Genomic DNA, 26481 nt, shown 5'->3' on the forward strand with positions numbered 1-26481 from the left:
AAATAAAATCTTCATCAAGTTAACTAAGTTTTTATTTTTCTCAGTTTGAAGAATATAAGAACTTCATCGAATTGAACAAAAATTCATATTTCGTTATTCTGTTGTTTAACACTACTTTTATTTTGTCAAACAGAATGGGAGATACAAATGTATCAAGTTTCGAAGCAAACACAATGCCTTCAACCAGTAGAACACCAATTTCTACAGCAATGGCTAATGTAGAAAAGCCTGGAAAGTTCACCGGTATTGGCAGCAGAAGATGTTATTCTATCTGACTACACCCAGTCTACAACGGTTTATCAATGAAGATGTTCTGTGGTAGAGGAAAGAACTCCTGAAAACAAAAAGTTAATTGTGACCAAGGCATGGAAACATTCTGATTTCCTTTGCAAGAACTACATACTCAATGGATTGGAAGATGATTTGTATAACATCTTTAGTATTTGTAAAACCTCTAAAGAACCCGGGTATGCTTTTGAGAAGAAATACAAAACTGAAGATGCAAGCTTAAAGAAGTTTGTAGCTGTAAAATTTTTGGACTATAAGATGGTTGATATCAAGATTGTCATGTCTCAAGTCCAACAACTACAAGTCATTATTCATAATCTCCTGGAAGAAGGTATGATCAAGTTCAATAGTTTTATTATTAAAATTGTTGAATGTGTTGTTGATTTTAAATTATCCACTGCAGGTATGATCATAAATAGGACATTTCAAGTAGCGATATTGATCGAGAAACTGCCTCCTTCATGGAAAGACTTCAAAAATTACTTGAAGCACAAGCGAAAGGAGATGACTCTTTAAGACTTGACTGTTCGTCTCAGGATCGAGGAAGAAAATAAGGCTGCCAAAAAGAAGGCTAGAGGAAACTCAACAAATATGGGAGCAAATATTGTTAAGAATGGTTTAAATAAATCAAAAAAGAAGAAAAAACCTTCCGGACCGAAGAACTATCCTAGTAAAAAAAGTTCAAAGTAGACTGCCACAAGTGTGAAAAAACTAGACATAAGGCTGTGGAATGTCGTGCTCCCAAGAAAAAAAAGAAGAGAGGTCAAGCTAATATGGTTGATACAAATGGAGATGTTGAAAACTTGTGTGCAATGCTGACCGAATGCAACCTAGTAGGAAATTCTAAAAAATGGTGGCTTGATTCAGGAGCCACGTCACATGTTTGTGCGATCCGAAAAGCCTTCGCTACTTATTCTCCTGTTGCTCCTGATGAGACTATCTATATGAAAAATTCTGCAACGGCTAAGGTTGAAGCATATGGTAGAGTATTCTTGAAAATGACATCCGACAAGGTGGTGACGTTAAACAAAGTTTTTCATGTTCCAGAAATGAGAAAGAACTTGGTTTCAGCCGGTCTTCTAATCAAAAATGGATTCAAGTACGTTCTGGTTTCAGACAAAGTAGTAATTAGTAAGAATTAAATGTATTTAGGAAAAGGTTATCTCACTGAGGGCTTTTTCAAACTGAATGTAATGGTTGTTGATAATAATAAAGTTCAAGCATCTTCTTACTTACTTGAGTCAAATAATTTATGTCATTCACGCTTAGGACATGTCAATTATAAAACCTTGTGAAAACTGATCAACTTAAATGAATTGCCTAACTTTGAGTGTAATAAATTAAAATATCAAGTGTGTGTTAAATCTAAGTATGCTAAGCATCCTTATAAATCTGTTGAAAGAAATTTCAGTCCCTTAGAATTGGTTCACACAGACATTTGTGATATGAAGTCAACACCAACTCGTGATGGAAAAAAGTATTTTATAACTTTTATTGACGATTGCACTAGATATTGTTATGTTTATTTGTTGAATAGTAAGAATGAAGCAATAGAAGCATTTAGACACTACAAAACTAAAGTTGAGAATCAGTTGGATAAAAAGATAAAAATGATAAAAAGTGATAGAGGTGGAGAGTATGAATCTCCTTTCGCATAAATATGTTTGAAAAATGGAACCATCCATCAAACTACTTCCCCTTACTCACCTCTATCTAACGGAATTGCAAAAAGAAAAAACTGAACTTTAAAGGAAATGATGAATGTTTTACTTATAAATTCAGGTTTACCACAGAACTTATGGGGGGAAGCCATCCTTACAGCAAATCGATACTCAATAAAGTTTTCCACATCAAAACACAGTATATTCCATATGAAAAATAGAAAGGAAGAAAACCAAATTTGAAATATTTCAAAGTGTGCGTGTGTCTAGCCAAAATTCAAGTTCCTAAACTTAAAACGGTAACAATAAAACCTAAGACTGTGGACTGTATTTTCATTGGATATGCTACAAATAGTAAAGCATGTCGATTTTTAGTTCACTAGTCCAAAAATTTGGATATTCATAATAATACGATAATAGAATTAGATAACGATGAGTTCTTTAAACATATCTAGTGATCTATCTGTATAAAACTAGACTTGAATTGTCTAGTGACAGGTCTAAACGACCTCGAGAAGAACCAAAAGAGAATGTGCCTAATAATCATAATCTAAGATGTAGTAAACATCAAAGGACATCTACTTCATTTGGATATGATTTTGTAAGATTTCTTGTTAAATAAGAGTCTCAAACATTCAAAGAAGTTATGTTCGCTGCGGACTCATCCTTTTGGAAAGAGGCTGTCAATAGTGAGATTGATTCAATCTTGAGTAACCATACTTGGGAATTGGTTGATCTTCCTCCAGAAAACAAATCTTTGGGTTCAAAATGGATTTTCAAAAGAAAAATGAAAGTTGATGGAACTATTGACAAATACAAGGCAAGACTTGTCATCAAAGGGTTTAGACAGAAAGGAGGCCTTGATTATTTTGATACATACTCACCTGTGACTATGATTACATTCATTCGGATGTTAATTACACTAGCTGCAGTATATGATCTTGAAATCCATCAAATTGATGTAAAAACAGTTTTCTTAAATGGAGAATTGGAGGAAGAAATTTACATGAAACAATCCGAGGATTTTGTTGTTCCTGATAAAGAAAAGAAAGTGTGCAAATTTGTTAAGTCACTTTATGAATTAAAACAAGCACCCAAACAATGGCATGTGAAATTTGACCAAACCATATTGGCAAAGAGATTTAAGATTAATGAGTATGATAAATATGCTTACATTAAAGACACTCCAAACAAAGTTGACATTGTTTGTTTATAAACTGATGATATGCTAATAATAAGTAACAACATTGCAAACATAAATGCTACTAAGCGTATGCTTTCTAGTAAATTTGATATGAAAGATCTAGGAGTTGTTGTTTTGATATTGGGAATTAAGATTCACAAAACTCCTCAAGGTCTAGCATTGTCTCAAACTCATTATATCCAAAAGGTACTTGAAAAATACAAGTAAACTTCAAAAGTGCAAAAACACCAATTGATGTGAACCTTGATCTTGCTAAGAATAAAGGTGAAAGTCATGCTCAATTGGATTATGCAAGAGTGTTAGGAAGTTTAATGTACATCATGAACTATACACGGCCAACATAGCTTGTGTTATAAGTAAATTGAGTCGATACACATGAAATTCCAACCAAAATCATTGGATGGCAATGAAATGAGTTTTGGGGTATTTAGAATACACTCAAAACTTTGCTTTGCATTGTAATAAGTATCCAACAGTTGTTGAAGGATATAGTGATGCAAATTGGATTACTGGATCAACTAAAACTAAGTCCACAAGTGGATATGTTTTCACCATTAGTGGAGGAGCGATATCTTGAAAATCATCCAAACAAACATGTATAACTCGCTCTACAATGGGGTCTGAGTTCATAACCTTAGACAAGGTTGGTGAAGAAGCAGAATGGCTTCAAAATTTCTTAGAAGATACTCCATTTTGGCCCAAACCAATGGCTCTTATATGCATACATTGTGATAGTCAAACTACAATAGAAAGAGCTGGGAGTGCTATGTATAACGGTAAGTCTCGTCACATACGACGAAGACATAATACCGTTAGGCAACTACTCTCTAGTAGAATTATCACAATTGACTATGTAAAGTCAAATGATAATGTGTCGGATCCACTTACATAAAGCCTAACTCGAGAGGGAGTTGAGAGATCATCAAAGGGAATGGGACTATGGCCGAGGACAAATCATCGTGGCGGTAAGTCTACCTAGAAGACTAGAAATTCCAAGATCTAAGTTCAAGGAGATCAAACAAAGTCATTGATGACGGTTCAACATTGTCAAAATATTTTTTTATGATCCATTCTCATGATGCGACAATGTTCAGTAACAAGAATAAGGCATTAGGATCTTTTAATGATATCTAAGTTTGATATAGGACATATCAAATGGTGTTTCTACAGGATAACACATTTAGATATCACCTATGTAAGTGTGAAGTGTAAGCCACTTCAAGGAAAATTTGATAAGACCAGTTTTCTACGCACTTATGAACTAGGAAGTGTTCATGGCTGAAACGAATAAAAAAATGAAAATCAGAACCAGTTAAAGGGTTAATTGTGTGACTTATGTTGTCTAAGTATACACCAAAGCTCGACTGTTCAAAGATAACAAATCTACCGATTGATTGAGTATATCCGATATATGTTCAGTATGGAAAGTTCAAAGGAAAACCTACTTATCCAGATGCAATTAATCCTTACTTACGAATCACACAATTTTTCATGCATATGTTTTTTAACAATAGCCATTCTCCATTCATGTGAGAAATTGTTGGATTTAAGTGAAGTGTGAATGGAAAAAAATGAGAAAGAAGAATTGAAAAATGTGGGGAACCAAATGAAGGAAAAATGAAAAGTCATTTCTTCCTCATTGGTAGAAGAAAGGAAATATTTTGTCCTTATATAAGAAAACACTTCCTTTAACTCATAAAGGGTTAAATAGAAGTTGCCCCTCGCATCGTCGTCGTCACTTGGCTCGGCTTTGGCTTTGTATTTGGATTTGACAAATAATGTGATTGATAATTTTTTAAACAAAATTTATTTATCAATCTCATTAATTAATTTTCTTTTTCTTTAACATTAATCCGTTGATTATTTATTAATTAATTAATTCATAAATTAATTTGAATTAATTAAATAGCGAAATTAATAACATAATTAACTAATTCGCAAAATGGTATTAGTTTAAAATTGCGAATTTGGAAAAGACCTATTCCTTCTGAACAGATATTTCCCTTCGCAAAAAGGACTTGTTCCTTCCGAACAGACACTTCCCTCAGTTGGCTATAAATAGAGAGGCCTACTATCATTTTTGAACATCGAAACTTCTCCCTTCTACATATATTTTCTTACAAATAAAGTTGTCTTTGTGTGATTACGCTGCTGCTTTCTGAGTTCGCTGAAATTGAAGAAGTTTGAGGTACCACTACTTTTTTAATATTCTTTCCATTTTATCCTGGGAGGAAATAATCCATAACTTTAAGTACAATGAGGGGATTAAATTCCTTAAGGACACAATGAATTTTGTGGACTCGGATACTGTTTTTTTCTTTACATCTTTACTATTTCTGATTTACTAACTTTAATACAGGAGATAACAAACATTAAGTCAGATGACAACATTTGAACCTACAACAATACATACACAAGTTAATAAACCATACTCCAATAGGGAAATGAAAATTCCATTTCAAAACCAAGCTAAAATAAGAACATAACATTAGTATAGGTAATACTCGTCAGTTAGGAAAATAAAGCCAGCATCTCAACGCAGTTTACCGTGTACAACTACTCCTAAACTTTCTCATTGAGATGCAACACGACATAGTAACAAGTTCAAATATCCTAGACCATTCATAGATGTGGAATGAATATTTAAGCTAATTTTTACCAGCTTTCAATTTCTTGATTGAGAGTATTGGATGTTGAAACTTCATTGTTCTTTACTGCAAGAAAAACAAAATGGTGTAGAAATGGAGTGCAGCCAAACTTACACTATCACTCTAGTTAAAGCTAAATGTTAGAAGTCTTGTTTTTGAATTAGAAAATACTAAAAGTAAATGAGAAGCGAAATTTCTTTCACCTTGCGATACACGTTCTCATTGCAGGCCATGAAAAGTAAGATGGTATAGTAATGGAAGTCCAACCAAACTTACACTATCACTCCAGTTAAAGCCAAAGGTTAGAAATCTTGTTCCGGAATTAGATATACTAAAAGTAATGAGAGGCGAAAGTTTTTTCACCTTGCCATATAAGTTCTCATACCAGAGTCATGCCAGACTGGACATTTTTGTCTCTTTCGGGTGAAATAGCAGCTGCTGTAGGAAAGAAAACCTTTCATCAAGCCTTTAATCTATCAAAAAAATAAGCTAACATGATGTATCCCTTTAAGCATAGGGGAGTGTTCTTACTTGAAAGCTTTAGACCCTGGGAACAATGATCAATCTGACTCAGTTCCAAGTTCGTTGGGCCAATTGATAGGCTTATCTATGCTTTTTGATTAATTCGGCTCAATAATCTGTCGTCTAGCCTAAAACTTCATGTAATCAAATATTATATCATCATAGTTAACACTTCTAGTTTAACAAGTGAAAAGGTAATTTCCAATTAGTACAGAAAATTCAGTTGTTGGAATAAGAAACATTTTGAACATGTTCTCAGCGAAGAAAACTTGGTAAGGCTCAAAGTTAGAGAAGAAGTAGTACACCACAGAAACTTGTTACCAAAAGAAAAGGATCATTTTTATAGGTTTTTTGATATTATTAGCTGTACTTCAAATACAAATGAAATAACCCAATGCTGTATAGGGATGACTTCTGCTCATACAAAGACGACACAACATACCAAGTGTAATTCCACACGTGGGGTCTTGGGAGAATGATATGCAAACCTTACGCCTACCTTGTGAAGGTAAAGAGGTTGCTTCCAAGAGACGCTCAACTTAAGTAAAGCATTTCAAAGTAGGTATGAAAAGGGAATACAGTAGCACATTTAAGAGTTCTACTAGTATAAAGAAGTTGCCTAACTTCAGAGTTCTAAAGCTGGTGCTGATGTTGCATATTGAAGAAAAAGTAAATTGTTTTAAAAGGGGGACATTGGATTCTCCCCGCTAAATATTTACTTTCTGACATGTGTTCCACAATTAATGTATTTTGTTTCTGCATATTTTTATTACTCTTAGCCCTTTATGCAACAAATATAGTATAACAATTTTATGAAACCTCAATCAAAATGAAATGGCACTTCCAGGAACCATGACTTGGGAAAATCATGAGGCTACTCATGATGTGGTATCTGTATCCGTTTTCCACATGCACACTGGACCTATTTTGATTCTGCTCAACGTCTCCTATATAACTTCAACCAAAATAAGTACTTTTAGACAATGCATTACTATAAAATAAAAATAGATTTTAAATTCAACAGGATAGTAAATCAGGAACTTAGTGTGAATGGTTCCAAATATTTTCACATTTTCAGATGTATAGGATATGTACCTCTTTGGCAAACACATCAAAAAACCTCTGTCGTCCATTAGATATCATTGTAGCATAAAGAAATACGGCTTTCGCAATTTTCTGTGGGGAAAGATCCAATGCATAGAAAACAGAAGAACCTACTACTGCGACCTACCAAAATTACCTGAAGGAGAAGACAGAGAAGCATTTTATACTGATGATAGGTATTTGGGATTATATAACAGGCTCAAAATGGATCTGCTTCCTTTCCTCCTCAATCGTACATCAACAAAGAGAGAGAGAGACAGAGGGCCAATCGATTATGTCCCTTTCGCATGACCATTTGGGGATATGAGCTTTATTTAACAAGAGTGAAACTAATTAGACGGAATGCCATCTATTGAAAGTCAACAATCTTCTTTCCAGTAATTTTTTTTGAAAGCTCACAAAAATATCTTGATTCAGTTTCCCACATGCCAGTAAGGAGAAAAAATGCATTATGTAAAAGCTACTACAAATCAAGCAACTGAAACATGACATGACGTAAATAGTAAACAATGTAGATCCAGCTGTCACATACAATCACGACAGAAACACGACATGAGGTAAAGAGAAAACATTCTAGATCCAGATGTCACATAACCATAAAAAGTATCATGAGTAAAATCCACAAGAAACACTTGGTCCATTTCCGTGATTCTTAATAGCCAGAAGCTAAAATATGAAAAGAAAAATTCAAAATTAAAAGCAAAGTACAATTAGATAAAAATAATGCTACCTCTTAGAAAATCTGCAGACCAGCAATGGCAACCTCCATGGTCTTTCCCAATTCCATCGTTTTCTATTCCTGACTCCAAAGCCAGCTTATGTTTCTACACAGCACAGACCATCTGAATTAATCAGATACTTGTGATACTCAATGAAACTGAAAATAATTCGTATATCTAGATTCTTTTGTGAAGTTCTATTAAGAAAAATGGCAAAATACTACATAAATGTCACCTGACCTAATATAGTGGGAGAACGATCAGTTGTGAGAAACTTGTAATGTACTCGAAAACGATCACTTCTCAGGCCTATTTCCTGAACTTTGAAAAGTAACTACCCAAGGACAAAGTAAACAAGTCATATGAAATGTCGAAATTAGCTCTGAGACATTGATTTGGTTCATGTGCAAGTACAATTCCATGAAACAGGCTGCAACGGATAACGATTTTTGTGCCAACTTGTTGTGTAAGTTTCAAACCATGATTCTGCAATATCAGGGGTGTATGCCTCTAGCCAAATAGAATTTTTGCGTATTGTGATAAAAAAAAATTGTAGGTTAGCCATTTGCCTCATTTTTTTCGATTTTGTTTCTCCTCTTTTGTAGGATGTTCTTGCAGCATATTATTTTCCTTGTTCAACCAAGTTCCATAACCATGTTAGGATCACCTGGTCTGGGGAAAAGGAGGAAAGAATAAAATGTGTGAATAGGTAATATATATATATAGATATTACTAAAAGCAAAATGATTTATGCCTAACCGAACAGAATGAAGATGAAAAAATCTTACCTTTCATTTTCATTGCAGCCTCAAAGATTCCTTTACTTATAAGTTCAAGTTCAATCCTAAACAATTGGTAGTACGCGATTCAGGTTCCTTCACACCCAAATGAAAATTGGAGGTGTCGAGCAATACCTACTAAGCTAAATTACAAAGAGAACATGTAGCTGCTAAATATGCGCCAATTTTATGGAAATTCTTCCCTACTTTAGTGAACATTAAAGAACAAATAAGCTCAAATTAAAAATATAAGTTCACATATATAATAAAGAATAAATTCCAATTATCAATTTGTCAATCCAACAAACCCATTTAGCACCTTTTAATTATTTTTTTATGTATGCCTGATTTTAACACATGTTCTAGGCAACAAATGTTTCAGTTATATCGACCAAGTAAGTAAATGTGAATTGAACTTGAAATAGCACAAAATTGTATCATATTAAAAAAGTATATAGAATAATAAGTAGGAAATCAAAGTGATAATCCCATTGGAACACACAGAACTTTGCAACAAACAGAAAGCAAATAACAATCGGAGGAAAAAGTGAACCAGAAATTAGTACTTGGGAGCATAATATAAATTTAGCATCACATGAGAAATTTTCCCTAATACACAGTTATAAGTATGATTAACATATACCACTTCAAGAACTTAAGATTAATAAAAGAAACTCATGAATGATAGCCCAAAATATCTTAAATCAGTCAATTTCTCAGATTTGATTCATCTGAATGCCTCAGGAAAACAAAAACTTTGAGGGTATGTTGGGGCGAACGTAAAATTATAGAATTAAACATACGAAATAAAGAAAGCAGAGAAGAGGCATACCTTTTCCTTGTTGAAAGCTTTGGGAGAAAATTGAGCAGGAGGTAACAAAAAAGTTCCCAATTAAATAAAGGCAATATTGACGTGGTCAAATGAAATTAAATAAAAAGTGGATTTGATTAGAATAATTTAAAATTTGGGGATATATATTAATATTTTAAAATTTTTGGAAAGGCTTCCCTCACTTATTAAATTTTAAATTTTGAAATTTTTCACTTCATTATATTTTTAATCTTCATTTCTCTCTCCTTTTTTCACTTTTTATAATTCTCTCTACCTCATCTTCTTCTTTTTCTCTCTCTCTCTTCCTCCATTTTTTTCTTCTTCTTCTTTATGATCTTGTTGCCTCCATTATCGCTGCTGATGTTCATCGTTTTTCATCGCAACTCTTCTTCTTTTTCTCTTTTTGGTTCTTATTTATACAAACTGTTTTGCTTTAGAGATTTTTTTTTAAAAGTCATTGAAGAAAATCTGCAAAAAATCAAGTAACTATGATAATTGTTGCATCAACTGCTGAAGTTGTTTTAGCAATTGCTGAAATTATTATAGCAACTACGACAGTTGCTGCGATAATTGTTGCAACAACTATCGTAGTTGCTACAGCAAGTATCGTAGATGCTACAACAACTTCAGCAATTGTTAAAATTGTTACAACAACTTCAGCTAAGTTGCTCTGATAACTTCGACAGTTATTTAATTTTCTGACAAAAAATGAGGTGAAAGAACGGGTGATTATGGCAACAAAAGAGGTGTTGGTAACAACGAAGGTGGAGGTGGTGGTTGTTGTAGAGGCGACAGTGGAGGAGAAGGAGGTGGCAATGGTGATGGTAGAGGAGGAGAAAGAAGAGGAAGTTGTCGTGGTGGTGGAGGAGGAAGAACTGGTTGTTATGGTGAAGGAGAAAGTAGTGATGGTGGTGGAGGAGGAAAAAGAGGAGAAAGAGGTGTTGATGGATGAAGAAGAGGAAGAATTGGTGGTGGTGGAGGTAGTGACGACGACAGTGACAGCAGCAAAAGGGGAGGAATCTTGGCGGCAAAAGGGTGAGTGGGTGAGTGAACCTTTGTGTAAATAATAAAACTTGAGGGTTTAAAATTAGTATCATTAACACTAATCAAAAAATTATCACCAATATTCAATTTTTAAAACTCTTATCACTCTTTTAAATTCTAAGTCTTTTTTGTCACCCTTAATTAAAAATCCCAAGCTTTGCGGAGCTAGAGTGAAACCCGTCGTCTCCAGACTTGGCCACAAAATGAAGCTGCTATTTTCTGTGGAACATAGAAGCAACCCTTTTTAACAATAGAAGATGGTGGCACGATTTAAGATCGAGCACGTAGGATGTGGATTGTGGAGTACGTATGTTAACTCAAAAGCTATATAAGAGGGAGTTTACGGAAATGCTCTTGGTGGTCCAAAGAAACTCCCTCTTATGTAGAATGACTAGTAGGGTAGCGCATATGCAAGGCACGGGCGAATGTTTGTCTTGAAATGTAAATAAAGAAGGTATCATTACATATAATATTAACATAAACTGTTTTGCGGAAATGTTACACAGGGAAAGCAAATATTAACATTGCAGTCGCATGAAAAATTTCTTAAGTTGGATTTTTAAATTGAGGCCCAAAATTTGGCTGCCCCATACGGGGCTTTTCATTATCTGTACAGAAAAAATAGAAAAATTAAATTGATATGACATAGATTTTGTGTATATGTTAACTATGAGTAGAGAGATAGTCATGTTTGCATACCTTTTTACTATGAGTAGAGATATTCTGGAAGCATTATATGTACAAAGTCAAAAGTCTGCATTCTCTTTCCCTGTGAAGTAGCAATTGTGAGAAAATTATAGTTGCGAAGGAATATCAAAGTAAATATTCAATCTCTGTTGAAGGGTTGCGAGAGTAATGAGTGATACCTTTTTTTATCTCTGCAAAAATCATAAGTAATTTACAAAAACATCATATAACCTATAAGAAACTATATTAGTATTTACACTTTGTTGAATACTTTTCAATTGAAAAAGCTACAGCTATGACAATGAAACACAGAAACTCTAATGGCCAAAGAAGACTAAACAGGATAAAATAATTATCAGTAGCAAACAAGCAGGAAGAAAGAGGTAAAGAAAAAGTGGAAAATTAGTCCAATGTAAATACTAAGAGCAGTCACGATTGTGATAATGTAATAAGTACCAGCCTGGTCATGATTATCTTAAGCCATTAAAAAAATTGAGCATTTGTTTGCGTAGTAAAACACGATATATTTTGGACCAAATAACAGAACAAAGCCTAACAAAATAATAATGGTAATTACTATTACAAAAAGAGTCGCGATGTTGGCATTGTAGCTGATAGGCGATAGATGAATAGAAAGTAGATTAAGCACAACATCATAGCCTAATATGTCAGGGGAAGAACATAGATCAGAAACTAATATTGTAACAACGAAATGTGAAGAAAAATAAATGACCTTTAGTGGGTCTTTTGTGGAGTGGCTGGCTCCAGTTTCTGTTTCAGTTTGGCTGAAGCAGGTTGTTCGGTAATGTGTGGCAATTCGACTTTCTATTTCCTTTTGCCTCCTTGAACATCGATGGTACTGGACGATGGAAGAGAATGAGCAAAGTTTTGCTTTTCAATGCATGATTGGATGTACAATTTTACTGTTGTTGTCTGGGGACTACGGGAAAATGCTTTTTTTGCTTGAACCCAAAAGATTTGTTGCTAATGTTTGTCTGGATATCTTTCATAGATGGATAGTTGTCCTGGGAGGAAACAGGATCCGAAAAAATAGAGTCATTAACAATGACACTTAAAAGAAAACAAAAGAAAAGAAGAGAAAATCACCTTATATTTTATTCTATATAAGAGACACAAATATAATCAACATACTCTTATGTGTAAATGCATCTAATATGTAAGGATATTGGGAATAGCTTGAAGACAATCTGTTTTTTTTCATTTTTTAGAATAAAAATAGTTCAAGGAAAAACAGGAAGAATGTAGTACATATTATCATATGGGACTGAGTAAGTATCAATTACAACATATATTCCTTTCATTTTCTTTTATTTGTTAATTATACTAAAGCCTTGCAAGTGCTTCAGAGGGGGCATTTGCAATCATATGTATAGTTGCAAACCTTTGAACAGTTAAAGATGGATCGGAGAATAAAACAGTTACTTGAAATTGCAGGTCATTCAAAATCAGAAATGGATAGCTACAGAATAAATTTTCCAGTATAAATGACAAACTTGTTCAGTCATTTGGGCAAATTAATAAGCGGCAAAGGAACCGATAATGTAACGTTAAAGAATGATTAGAAATAACACCGGATCAGAAGCTCTTTTGTAAATCTCTTCTGCAGTAAGGGACAATAATTTTTCTGCTTCTTCATCCATAATCATACCAATTGTTGAAACCAATTGTTGAACCGGAGTGATCTTCGAGATGTACCTCAAATCTGCACCTATAGAAGCATATTTTAAAACAGAATGATTAGTTATTTCGAATGATAAGTTGAGGGAGTTAGTGTAAATGTATGGACAAATATAGATTATAAAGTACCTAGGGACAAGCATGCTTTTTTTATCGCAGTTCATACAAAAAATTTCTCTTCACGTCTTGTCCACAGTTTTAACATACCAACACATACAAGCTTTTAAAGTCAGGGGAGAAGGTAATTGTTGGTTCGATTGAAAATATGTGTCCCTGTATTAGGAGGATGATTAGGGTGACCATTATTATAGTAGTTTACTACTGAGTTAAAAGGGTAGTGATGTACTAACATCCTTTTGTGAGGCAATGTTTGCAATAGGTATTACTTCTTCATCCACTGGAATGGAGATGAGAAATTCTGATCTGGATGTACTTCTTAGAGTAAAGGAAGTAAGCATTTGTCGGTTCTTTGCGACCCTACTCATAATTCAAATGGTAATTGTTGAGGATATTAAGGCAAAAGGATAATGAGAGTATATAGGGAGGTAATGTAATACCATTGTTGTAGTTGTTGACGTTGTGGATAAGGTGGATCAATTTGAATTGTTGTGTTGAATTTTGTTGTTAATGATACACCTATATTAAACATATAACGCAGAAATAAGTTACGTAAAAATTAATAAAGTGATACTATAAAAGTTGCTTTGTTATATGTGAGTTGATTTTCATTAAGAATGAAATAATCAGAGCACTTTACGAAATTTCAGATAAAAGTTTTAGATCCATGAAGAACAACAGTATATCTTCCTGCTTTTGTTTGGGGTTGGCAGTTACCCAAACACTACAAAATTGCTTAAAATCACCAAAAAATAAGTCAATCCACAGAAGGTCTAAAGCACTTATGGAGCCTTACAAAAGGATGCACATCAGTTTGGAAGTGAAAGAAAGATTTATTTTCTGTAAGGCAATATTTTATTACAAAAGGGGAAAAGGTATTAAGAAGGTATATAATGGTATAATAAAATCAAAAAGGCCCTGAAAGAACTACAGTTTACATATTTGTAAACAAATTCAAAACACCACAAATAAAAATAAAAAGTGCAGTTTTCCTTCAACTTTTGAATAGAGTTGTATTTCACTTATGGGCTTTGTACCTAAACTTGGTCCTTTACGATAGTATAAAATTTCTGGAAAAGCTATTTCTTTACATCTAAAGTTCTTGATCGCAATATCCAATTAAAGTTGGCTCTGTTTTCATAGTGTCCTGTTTAATCAGTTTTTCACTCACTTTATCTTTTATATTTGTTCTCATAAGATCTCAAATTTGAAGTCTACAATAGATTTTGGTGCTCCAAAAACAGAATCATCATTTCATATGCATAGAATATTAGAAGGAAGTAAAATATTTTTTGCCACTTAAATTGATTCTTGGTATACATAATATAAAAGATTGTGCAAAAGAATAGTAAGTTTGAAACACCATCCTTTTTCTTGACTTTTGCTAGTGGTCCATTTCCCTATACAGTTTGGCTGAGCTACAAAAACATGATGATGACTTTTGAATCAGCTTTTTTAACGGTGTGTTCAGTATGAAAGGAAAATAATTTCTTAGAAATATTTCATAGAAAAATAAGTGGGTTTCTTACTTATTTTCTTTTGTTTAGTATATAAAGATATTATAAAATTATTTATATATAGTCTAGACAAATACTATAAGAGTTGAGGGTTAGATTGGTGGTGTGGTGTGGGATGGTGGGGATGTGACTGCTAAAATCATAGTTATAAACAAACACAACGTAGAAGTTTTTACTACAAAGCGTTAGAGGGATGCAAACAAATAATTACACAAGCAGAGGCTTTTATGTAAGCTGTAACAGTTCAGTGACTTCAAATATGGTAGGAAAACTAATAGAAGAAAGTTTCAATATCAAACATTGAATTTAGCTGGTGTAACTCCATTATTAAATTTTTTACAAATTATGAAGTAAAGTATCAGATCAGATGATGTACTTTAAATATGTTGTTTATTATGTTTCTTACATTCCCTCATTCTCCCATCCTCAAGTATGAGGTAAAGTATCAGATCAATGTGAATTGATGGGTGAGCTTTTGTAAAGTACGAATCTTCAAGAGTATATTTAACCTTTGAAATGTGCTTGTTATACGAACAGTTTAGTTTCATATTATCTTCGGCTAGTGTATTTTTTTCCTTGACTAACATTGAGGGACTCATTATAGATCATTGTAATAACCAAAATCAGTTTTGCACAAGCAGTGAGTATCGAGATGAGTAAGGAAAAATGCAATGAAAGCATGCAATACAAGCTTAGAATTACGTGAATAGGTAAAAAGAACAATAAGAAGACACATTTGTCATCTTCATCATTGAACAAAGGGAAATCCAAGAAAGTCTGAGGATGCATAGCAAGGTTCCTCACAAAAGCCACTACTTGCTCAGTAACACCAGCTATACCTCTATCGGAATCAAACCTCTTATCCTTATGTTAGCATGTAAGTATAATGTAATAAAATATGGGTTCAACAAAATTAATATTTTTTGTCTTGCAGGTTCCACAGCCGAAAGAATATATAAGCAAGTACACTGCTAAACAAATCATTATTTTCTTTTGAATTAAATTTTCAAGTGGACAGAAAAATTTTGCAGTATAAATAGAGCAAACAAATCATTGTGCAGTACAAATGAAGTGACACTAAAACTATATAATAATCGTCAAGAGTGACTGAAGAGTAATATAAGAAAAAAAAAGTTGGGGTGAAAATTAAAAGGGGAAAAGGCGAAAGGATTATTGGTAATATTAGGTTTTTGTAGTTTACCGTTATACTTTGATACTCCAACATGTCGGTCAAGGATTACAGGATATTGATGGAATTGGTGCAAGAATTTTTTACCTACGTCTTCTATAATTGCCTCTTCCCATATAGTGAAGGTAAAAGTTTTTTTACTGCAAAAATAAGAAAATTTATTAATGAATTCTTGTAACCTTTTTTCCTTACTCGAAACATATCTTGATGGAGAACAGTTGACAATAATTGCGAGTATGTCTATTGACAATAGTGTTGAAGGTTGGTTCATATATATTTGAAGTGTTAATTTGACAATCTATATTAGAGTTCAATTGAATTATAAAAGGATCATATGAAACATACCATATTCCATTTTTTCTCATATCTGTTATCGTTGCCTGAAGGACTTGAAGTTTAATATCTTGAAATGATGTTACATTAAGCTTTGTAGGCAGTGGTAATGCATCCAAATCATCTTTATCAAGTGGATCAATGATGCTCTTTTTATTCAGAACCCAGTCAAATGCATGCACGGATTTTTCATATTTCAAATATGGTGGCTGCACCCGTGCTCCTATTATGCGGTAGGTGTGGTAGAGGTTCATCTTTTTTTGATAACGGGGAATATCGCCATAGACAATGGCCTTTACCTAACCTTCCAGTAAGCAGGGGGTATCACAATATTGACAAAATTTAGAAGGCAAAATAGGATGATAAATGGATTTGAAGAAATAGAATCCGAAATGATGCAACAGCAATGAGAACAAATATTAGTATGAGCAGGAAGGTGTATAAAATTTATTTTTTCATCTCTCTGTAGCTATAGTTTTTTTATATTTTGGAACTTTAATCAAATGCAGGCTGCTCTGATGTACTGCATATTATTACATTACACTTACGACCTTTTGCTCCTAGACGAAGTTGAAAAAGTAGCAGTAGCTTGGTTTCTGTGTACTTAATTCAAAAAGACTAGAGTGCTATTAAGGTAAGGCATACCAAAAAATTTCTATAACCAGTTCATACCATATGGTAAGTATCAATTACAACAGACAAAATAAAAACATATGCTTTCTTTACTCCCTTTTATTTGTTAAGTATACTAAAACAAATTTTTCCTTTCACTTTTCCATTTTCGTGGATGAAGGGACATTTTATAATTTCTGCCATTATTGCCCTTATCATTAAGGATTTATATAGAGAGGGAACAAAGGAAGTGTTAATCTAACATTCATTAAAATTTTAATCTATGTGGGTCCTCACCTTTTCTTTCCAAAAGAAGATTATTCTCTCTTATCTTTTAGATGACCATACTAATAAGTACGTCAGACCTTTTAGATGACCATATTGGAGGAAATTTTTCAACATAAATGATTAACTTGTTCAGGCATTTAACAGAATTAATAAGGGGCAAAGCAACCAATAATGTTTGTATTAGAAGATCATTGACATTTAACGTCAAACAATATCTAGCTTCGTAAAAAATACAAGAATAAACTCGCAAATTCTATCAGAAAAAGGTAGAAATTATAAAATCTATTAATATGAGGTATGTGAAGTATGTGGCAGAAAGTGGTACAAATATTTCGCAATTTGAAAAAATAAAAAGGAAGGAAAAAGGAAAACATAACCATCAACAAAAATGGCAATAGAAGTCTAACAGAAGGAGAAAGTAAGGTTATAACCGTTCATCTTGCGCAATGATGTTTAAATATTTGATTCTGTTTTCCTTGCTTTCTTCAGAGCCACATATATCCACAATCTGTATCTTACAAGTCCAATTTCTACTTTTCGGAGCTATTTCATATATATGAAGATTTGCCGTCATTTTCTGATGAAATTAGGGAAAAACAAAAGGTTAGTATATAGTGAATCATCAACAGAAAAAAAAAAAACAGAATTGACAGCGAGAAAACTCAGGCAATAACTTACATAAGGTCATAGTATTATATTCTCTATATAATGGAATAAATTAAGAGAATGCATTTTCAATAATTTCGTTGTATACTATATTATAAGTAGACCGATCATCATGACTGTGTTTGGTTGTTGGTTGAATTAATATTTTAACATTGTCAAAATTTTATGCTCGAGATAAAGCAACATAAAGTTTATCATGCGAAAATACAAGTTCACGTAAATAAATTCCAACAAAATCAAGTGTTTGACCTTGAGATTTGTTTATAGTCATAGCAAAACATAGTCGAATTGGAAATTGTGTTCTTTTAAATGGAATAGGTAGTTTTGCATCTTGTGAAGATAATAATGGTATTCGAGGAATAAAAACATATTTTTTCTTTAAAATCATCACTTGCGATTGTAGCGCTAATTACTTGAGTTTTAAAATTAAGAAAAATTAATCGTGTTCCATTGCATAAACCCTCGGAAGGATTTAAGTTGCGTAGAAGAATAACAGGGCAATTTCGTTTTAAAATTAGCTTATATGGAGGCAAACCAGGAGGATTTAAAGTTTGCAAAAAATCTTCATATTCGGTTTGATCCTTTGGTTCAATAGTTTCATCAATTCCAATAAATGTCATAGCATCGTTTGAAAATTTATGAATAAACATTTCATTAATTTCAGCAACAAAATTATTTTTTGTTGTTAATATAACACGAGATATTATGGAGGACATATTTTCATTGATCGAGTTTAAATTTGGGTGAACAGCGTTGAACAAAATATTTAATGAATCTTTCTCATTTGTAAAGGGAATAAGAAAAGATTGTGGAATTTTAATTTTGCCTTGTTCGTTTGTATTTACTTTGCCATTTTCGATTTTTAATAAGTATTCACGGAATGTAGTATCCGTTCTTGCGCGCATATTTTGTACCAATCGATATCTTTCAAGCTGACTCCAGATGGTCGAATTTAACAAACTTTCATTAATAAAGTCTTTTTTTCCCGTTTTGTAAAATAGGTAAAGTTTGTCTAAAGTCACCCCAAAACAATAATTTTTTCACCAAAAAGTGTTTTTATATTCATAATATCGCATAAAAATAAGTCAAAAGTTTCGACAAGTTTTGTTGTTGCCATTGATACTTCGTCCCATACTATTAATTTTGCATCTCGAATTAAAAAAGCAAGTGAACTTTGTTTGCTAATGTTACAACTACAATTTTCATGTGTACAGATAGGAAGTTTGAAACGGGAATGAGCAATTCGTCCTCCATGAAGTACGGAAGCTGCAACACCAAAAGTTGCGATGGCTAAAGCAATAAATCCTCTAGATCGTACAGTAGCTAATAAGACACGATATAGGTAAGTTTTTCCCATTCCTCCAGGTCTGTCAATAAAGAAAGCTCTGGATTTATTTGAAAATATTCAATTAAGAATAGCATCATCTATTTTTGTTGTTCTCTATTTAAATGCGTATAAAGCAATAAATCTTCAGCAGTAACTATTATATTTCATTCCAAATAGATGTGTGTAGGTTCTTGCATTATTACTGAAGATGTGGAAGGGTAGAAATCTGTTGATATGAGTTTAAATTTAGCTATATTATGACCCATCGAATGTAAAATATTATCGATTTGATGTAAAACTAACAAATGTCGTCTCTTTGTATGTTGCTATATTTGTAAAATCTTTTCTTTTGGATTAGCGGGGTTACAATGTGCTAATAGTGTTGCAAATAAACGTTGTAAACTAGGTGGCATTTGGTAGTCAGCAGCTTCGGACATACATTCAGCTAAGTTATTGTCACATGCAAGTAAGCCCCTTTTTTGGGCAGCTCTCTGAATGTGTTATAATATATTCTGTTAACAGTCTTTAAATCTTTGTATGATTTTGGGCCTCTTGTGTTCATCAATAAAAGTCGAAGGTAGTATCTTTCTCCTTCTATTGGATGATAGCTGACAACACGACCAATGACATTGCCTTGTTTTCTTTGGGTTCGCATTCTATCGCTTGTAGACCAAACGAAGTACTGGAGAAAATCTTTGTACAATAGGTGGAGTTCAATTGCTACTTTGTTCGTCTTATTCATTAAAAAGAATTTTGTTAACATTATTCTCCTAATCGCAGGATTATTCAAGACAGTATTTAGATCTGCAGTTGTTTTAAGTGAGACAAATTGTTGTTCTTTGAGATGAAGTTGAAGATGATGAACTGCGGGACTCATTTCGCTAATAGGAAATGCAAACAAGTGCCACATAGCTTCAGGTTGTGAAACCTATCTAGCTGATTGGTAGTCTTTGATTTCATCTATTTGTATAGTAGAGTCATTATCATGTATATGAAAAGCAATTTTGTCATGTCCTTTGCAAATATATTTGTAAATATACCTGATGGCCTTAATGTCTGAGAAAATTTCAACTTTATAAGGAAGTTAAATTTGGCCAAGATATATGGGCTAACCCATGAGTTATCAAGATATTGAGTTCTGATTTTGAAATATTTGTCGTTGTCTCGTCTTTTATAAATTGGATAAGAATTCAAATTTTTAGATATTTCAGTTGCATAGCTTTTGGGATATTTAAATTTACAGTGTCTTGTTTTTTTCATGCAAGGACTTTTAGAATTTAAATTTCCACAAGACCCATGCATCATATGTTTAATAACCAAAGAAAGTAAATATTGATTTGTGGTTGGATCAGGTATTTCAGCACAAACAACTTTGTCATAAGCCTCATGTGATAATAATTTGTAGTCATCTGCAAGTATAAAATCAAAATGTACGTGGGGAAGACCACGCTTTTGAAATTCTATAGTTTACATATAGGCAAAAAATTTCCAAATGTTTTTTTTAATAATATCTAACTTTAATTCTTCAACCTTTGCTCTGAATATTCGACTTACTAAATCTGGTCTATTTTAAATTTCATCAGTTGATAGCAAGAAATCCTGAATCTCTGACCATGAAGAATTATATGTCAAAGTTAGAAAGATATCAGGTTTTTCAAACTGTTGTACTAAAGCAATAGCGTCCATCTAGCGACGGCGCATATCTCGCAGACCTCCAGTAAAGCTAACAGAAGGAATGTTTTTATGCCAATATTTGAAGCATCTCTTTCTCTTTGCCTGTAAACATCCACTAGTCTCGATAATACTTCTAGTCTAAATAAATCTTGGTTGAATAACAAAAAGTCTAGTCTTTGTGTTTCAGCTTTAATAAATTCATCCACTGAATATTGCTGAAATAACTTACCAAAATGTAAAGTTGGATTTTCTTCATCATCTCTAATTTGAAGTTTATAACAATAATACTCACGACATGAGACAATGATTTTTTTTATTGTTCAACAGTAAGAAGTCCATCAACGGAGGACCAATTAGATACTTGAGGAAGTTGATCATCAGTAGAAATAGAATGATTCGAGGAAGAATTTCGTTGTAATTTTTGAATGCCACAGTGCACCCTTTTTCTCTACGTGGAAACAATAGAGAATATTGTAATGAGTCATAACAACCGTAGTAATAGTGTACCAATTGGGTAGTATTGCAGTGAGTGTAAAGCCGAATACGGGGTGTAGTAAGAATATTATGTGATTCACCATTATGGGGTGTAGTAATAATATTATGTGATTCATCATTAATCCATATAGCAGCAACTTCTGGGACAGTCGGTAAGTTGTGTGTTCGTTGGTCCCAGGTAGAATCACATTTAAGTGCAATATAGAAAATAGATAAGTTTGGAATGCATGTTAAGGATTTCAAAAAGACACAATATGGGATTAATCTTTAGAATGTCAATTAACTTTGTAACAACTAATCAAACAGTATTTTCAGAGAACATCTTGTTAATTATATCAGCCTCATTATCATACAAGTAAATCTGTAAGTTTCTTACTTCATTATCAGCAGAGAGTAGACCATTTATAAAATGATACATTTGTCCCTGAACCTTCAATGTATATATACCTCGAGTTTTTTTTGCTAATTCTTTGTCGTACTTTACTCCAAGTGAAGTAAAGGCAAACATATTATTATATGTTCGGATGTAAGTATGAAAATGATTAGATTCATCACTCAAACCGAAATAGAGATCCTTTAACATTGGAGGCAGTTCATGTGAAATCAATTTTACAGCACCGTTACCATAACAGAATCCAGGAGATTCATATTGAAGTTTCCTGACAGTGCAAAATTTACAGTTTGGAACTTTCTTTAAAAGAGAAGCGGTAGAGGTAGTGAGTTGATATTCCAAGAATGCACTGGAGATGAGACGGGTTCTGCAGAATGAAAATATAATTTAGTAGGAATTGCAGAAGTAACATAATAAAAAGGCAGGAATAAACCTTTGTTAAGTAGCTGTGCCGGACAATAGCCAAAGTGTTCATTACATGTTGAAGCTGATCCTGTAAGAGAATGGATGTCAATGCAATGGAAGTAACCAACCAGTTGCAGTTTTTGAGTAGTTAGAAAATCTTAAATTTAGTTGTTGCTCACCTATTTCATAAACGCTGGGACACCGATTCTATTGTTCGTCAGACGAAATTGTAGAAAGTTTATTTCTATTGAGCATAGAAGGGAAGAGTGAAAGTGTATTCAGAGGTTCAAAAGCAGTCTGAGGTAAATGGCTCTGTGTTCGAGCAAAATATTGAGCTTGACGTTGTTGGAGAACAGCAGCCTTTTTTTCAGTTGGCATTTGTTGGTAAGCAATTCGGCGTTTTAGATTTCTCTCGGACTTTTTTGAGGTGACTGATTGTTCAGTTTGAGGTGAATTTATCATTCGTTTGTTATCAGACATTTGATGGAAAGATTATTTTAGAGTATTCTTGTTGAATTGAAGAGCCTAACGTATATCTAAAAGATAGAAAAAACATAAAATGAGAAGTGCAAACACAGAGTATTATAACTAAACATATGGAAGAGGGAAAGGTAATGACTTACGACTGTTGATGAAGAGCAGAGGTGTTAGTATATGATGAGCTAGACCAATTTATTTTCCTACAACCCAGCATGAGTAAAAAACAAAGGTAAATTTAAAGTAATTATCCATTATATTCAAATAGGAGAGAAAATCAATAAGCAGTTGGTAAGTATGATTCGAGAGCTGCGAAGCTATACTTTGGAGGTGAGGGAAATGTTGTTTTGTGAAGATCTACAGGGGATCTTAGTGGGAGCACAGAAGGAGATGCATGCATCTTTTGTGTGGTTATTCCAGCAAGTATTGTCAGATACACCAACTTTAATGGCATATGTGATGATGCTGTTGGCTAATTATAGTGTTCATTCAATGCGTAGTAGTGTTGCTATTGCTGATACACCCCCAACACTCACAGAGACCGTTTCCAAGAGAGTGAAATGATAAGGTATGTATAGATGAACTTAGTCGAATAGACACAAAACCAACAGAGTTGGTAAACGATGTCTCATTTAAGTTACAGTTAATGCGAGCAACAAAATATGTACAATAAGTCCTATGGCATGACTGGAATGTCAAGCACATAATACAACATATGTAAGCATTTGACTATATTTCCATGGTAGTTATTGAACATAAAGAGAAGACTCCTTCCCAACAATTCCATAGTAGTTACTAAAGAGATTCTTTACGTTATAATAATTCAGTCATATAATAGTATTACAATGACAAATTCATTAAATAAAGTATCCATTATGAGGCTAAGTTGTGATGCTCAAATATGGTCAACCACAAAGCATCTCTTCAACCTATTATCTATTTATTTGAAACTGGTACCTCGTTGCGGGAGAAAAAGAAGTTCTTCAACCGCTTTATTTTTGCAGAGCAGTCCAATAATATGACTAAAAGTAAACAACAAAGGTGTGATTTTTTTTTCCATTTATTTGGTGTCCAGATTTGGCCTAATTATCATGGTCATGCCTTTGGTATCTCATTCTTTTCTCAACTACAGAAGAAACTATCATTTATAATGAAATTGGCAGTAAAAGAAGATAGAAATGTAGAGAGCACAGTGGATCTAAACCTCGCAGGTTCACTGATTGTAGAACTTATGGACCACGATATAGTAAACAGATAATAAACATGTCGATGTAAAGGCACAAAAAATGAAAATAAAAACATGAACTCTGAGAAGCTATCACACAGACTCAATCTAGTAAGAGTAAAAGTTGAAGTTAAGAAACGTATCAAGAGAACGGTGCAAAATTAGAGAAAACTGTGATCCACCTATATATTTATCATCTGCAACTTTCTGCCCTAAAAATGTAAATGAGAATCATCATCATTCATCATGCCAAAGATATAAATTTATTAGTGAAACTTTTACTTCCAACTTTAAAGGAGAATAAGTTAGTTTCATATAGTAGATATAATTTCCAAAATATAAAATTTGCCCTTCAGATCTAATTTAAATTAATGTCAAGAACCAGACATGTCAAGCATGAGCTGCTTCTTAGCTCAAAGAACAATATTTAGAGCATCATATGGTGCAATGTGGAAAAAGGTAAAAGGTATGCATTACAGTAACACAAATACTAAATGAATTTATTCAATTGCAAGCTAAAAGTAATATCTAAATGTAAGTACATTGGTTCTAAGCAAGAACACATTTTATTGTTATTACCATAAGCTCGTGTACAACATTTTAGTTGTGAAATCAATATTAGCTGAGAACAACTAACGAAACTTAAATACATATATGAAGAACTCAAAAAGTAGCTCTTAAAATAAACGGCATTTCATGTTCTTTAAAGTTTCTCCCAGCAATAAAAGCATTTAAGAATAAATTCTTACATACTAGATGTGTGTGTGTGGGATTCGAAGAATATAGAAGTCCATATATTGGATGTCAATACTTGATTCACATGTTGTACATGCCAATCTCAATAAAGGAGATATATATTCGTAACATAATGAAGTAATGGTTCATTGTGTTTATGGGCTCGTCGATCGATCGGATAAGGTAATGTGGTAAGATAACTTTGATTTTAAATCCTTTATTATTCAAAAGCCTGCTTACATATTTCCTGATCAGCTAGAGCATGTATAGTTCAGGGACTCAAGGAGAATGTGTTTAATGATTTTCAGATTACATTACCTATATTTTGAGGTTACTGAAAAGTGTCACCTGTTTCTGCTCCCCTGATAAAGCCACTAATCATCCGTAATGAGTAAGAAGGAGCAGCTGCAGTTGGGTGTTTATCCTATGTACGACTACAATTTCAAGTACTACATATACGTATGAGGGGAAGGCATTGACTAATCAGCCTCTAATCTCAACAGATGGGGCCTGGGGAGATGGGTAGGCTGCACACACATCTTATCCCTACATTATGGAGGCAGAGAGAATGTTTTTGAAAGAGCCTCAACTCACAAAAACACTCTCAGATCAAATAACTCATAACAACACGATTTTAAAAAAAATGACATACAAAAGCAAGGGGAACATAGCAAATAATAACAAAATCATCACATATGACCGGCTAAGGTTATGACAGGTGCCAAAATTTTCGGTGTCACTTATTTCTATATTATACTATACTTTATAGCTTAGTAAAATGTTTTTGTTGCATCTTTACATTATGGTCATGTCTTATGAAATTAAAGAACACATAAATCCAGGCCGTGCCCTGCAAGGACACACCCGGTTGACACCCTTTCAATAGATCTTGCGTTAGTGGAAAGGTGGAGTTCTTAGAGCAAATCCAGCAAGCTAACAAACCAACAAAATAAAAATTAACTTCAAGTTGAAGGGGAACGCATAAATCCAGTAAATGAAGCGAAATTTAGCAAATCTAAGAGGCAACACTTCAGATTGAAAGGAAAGCCCACAATATCCATGAACAGAAATTAGGGGAAAGGAAGTGAACCTTTTCCTTGTTCCAGCGAATCAAGCCAAAAAGGCACCTCCGATAATAAAGTTTTGCAAATCTACGAAGCACCACTTCAGATTGAAACGTAAACCAGAATATCCATAAACAGAAAATAGGGGAAAGGGAGTGTACCTTTTCGTCCTTATTGTTGGCAGGAGGAAAGCTTTGTGGAATTGAGATGAAAGGTGAGTGGTACTTTGCATGGAGCAGAAAAGCAGAATTGTTTTGTATACAATTTTGGATCTAGCGCATGGATTCGTAAGAACAGGTGGCAAGGAAAAAGAGGAATTGGAAAAGTGAAATTACGGGAGTGGCCTTTTGGTTGGCCGAAGAAAGTCCCGCTTATATTGTATAGATATCATGTCTGGATTTGATATAAACTTCTGGTAACTAATTCACATACATAAATTATAAAACAATATTATGTTTTCTTATACGTGATACAATGCGTAATAAGAAATACATACAAATAGAATTATACGAATAAGAGCATTTATCACAACTTTTCAAAATAAGATGTTTCTAAATCCTTTTACTAAAAAACATGATATATTATATACAAGTAAGATTTTTCTTATAGCATATAATTTTAAAAGTTTTACAAGAATAAAGCTTATTCTTGATTGTAGTATCTTTATGCGTAACAATTTATTATGTAAATATATAATGGGGATAATTTCAAATCTGTACTAAAAAGTTCTTAATATACAAAAAATATACCCAAAATAATAATAAGATGAAATATAACCAA

At 33.1% G+C, this 26481-nt stretch overlaps 1 protein-coding gene and 1 long non-coding RNA gene across 15 annotated transcripts; both read right to left on the minus strand.

Annotated features, from left to right (window-relative positions):
* Nucleotides 1–5590: 5590 nt before the first annotated feature.
* LOC129893492 (uncharacterized) lies at nt 5591–9839 on the minus strand. 7 transcript variants are annotated; one of them, XR_008767492.1, is made up of 4 exons: nt 9758–9839; nt 8935–8990; nt 8387–8818; nt 5591–8251 (listed from the first exon to the last, which is right to left on the minus strand). It is a non-coding gene; the product is annotated as an uncharacterized LOC129893492 (long non-coding RNA). The 7 variants fall into 7 exon arrangements; XR_008767491.1 differs by having other exon boundaries at nt 8935–9068; nt 9758–9792; XR_008767496.1 differs by lacking the exon at nt 9758–9839 and having other exon boundaries at nt 5591–7563; nt 8158–8251; nt 8935–9717.
* Nucleotides 9840–21931: 12092 nt separating this feature from the next.
* On the minus strand, nt 21932–26051 carry LOC129893493 (uncharacterized). 8 transcript variants are annotated; one of them, XR_008767499.1, is made up of 6 exons: nt 25863–26051; nt 25728–25788; nt 22824–22880; nt 22380–22736; nt 22229–22288; nt 21932–22162 (listed from the first exon to the last, which is right to left on the minus strand). XR_008767499.1 is itself a non-coding variant. In XM_055969034.1 (4 exons), the coding sequence occupies exons 1-4, from the start codon at nt 25931–25933 to the stop codon at nt 22079–22081; spliced, it is 231 nt and encodes a 76-aa protein (XP_055825009.1). In that variant the 5' UTR covers nt 25934–26051; the 3' UTR covers nt 21932–22078. The 8 variants fall into 8 exon arrangements, 3 of the variants coding, with proteins under 3 accessions (XP_055825009.1, XP_055825008.1, XP_055825007.1); XR_008767501.1 differs by lacking the exon at nt 25728–25788; XR_008767498.1 differs by lacking the exon at nt 22380–22736.
* Nucleotides 26052–26481: the final 430 nt, after the last annotated feature.

This window comes from Solanum dulcamara, chromosome 6 (genome assembly GCF_947179165.1).
Source record: "Solanum dulcamara chromosome 6, daSolDulc1.2, whole genome shotgun sequence".
Lineage (NCBI taxonomy): Eukaryota > Viridiplantae > Streptophyta > Magnoliopsida > Solanales > Solanaceae > Solanum > Solanum dulcamara.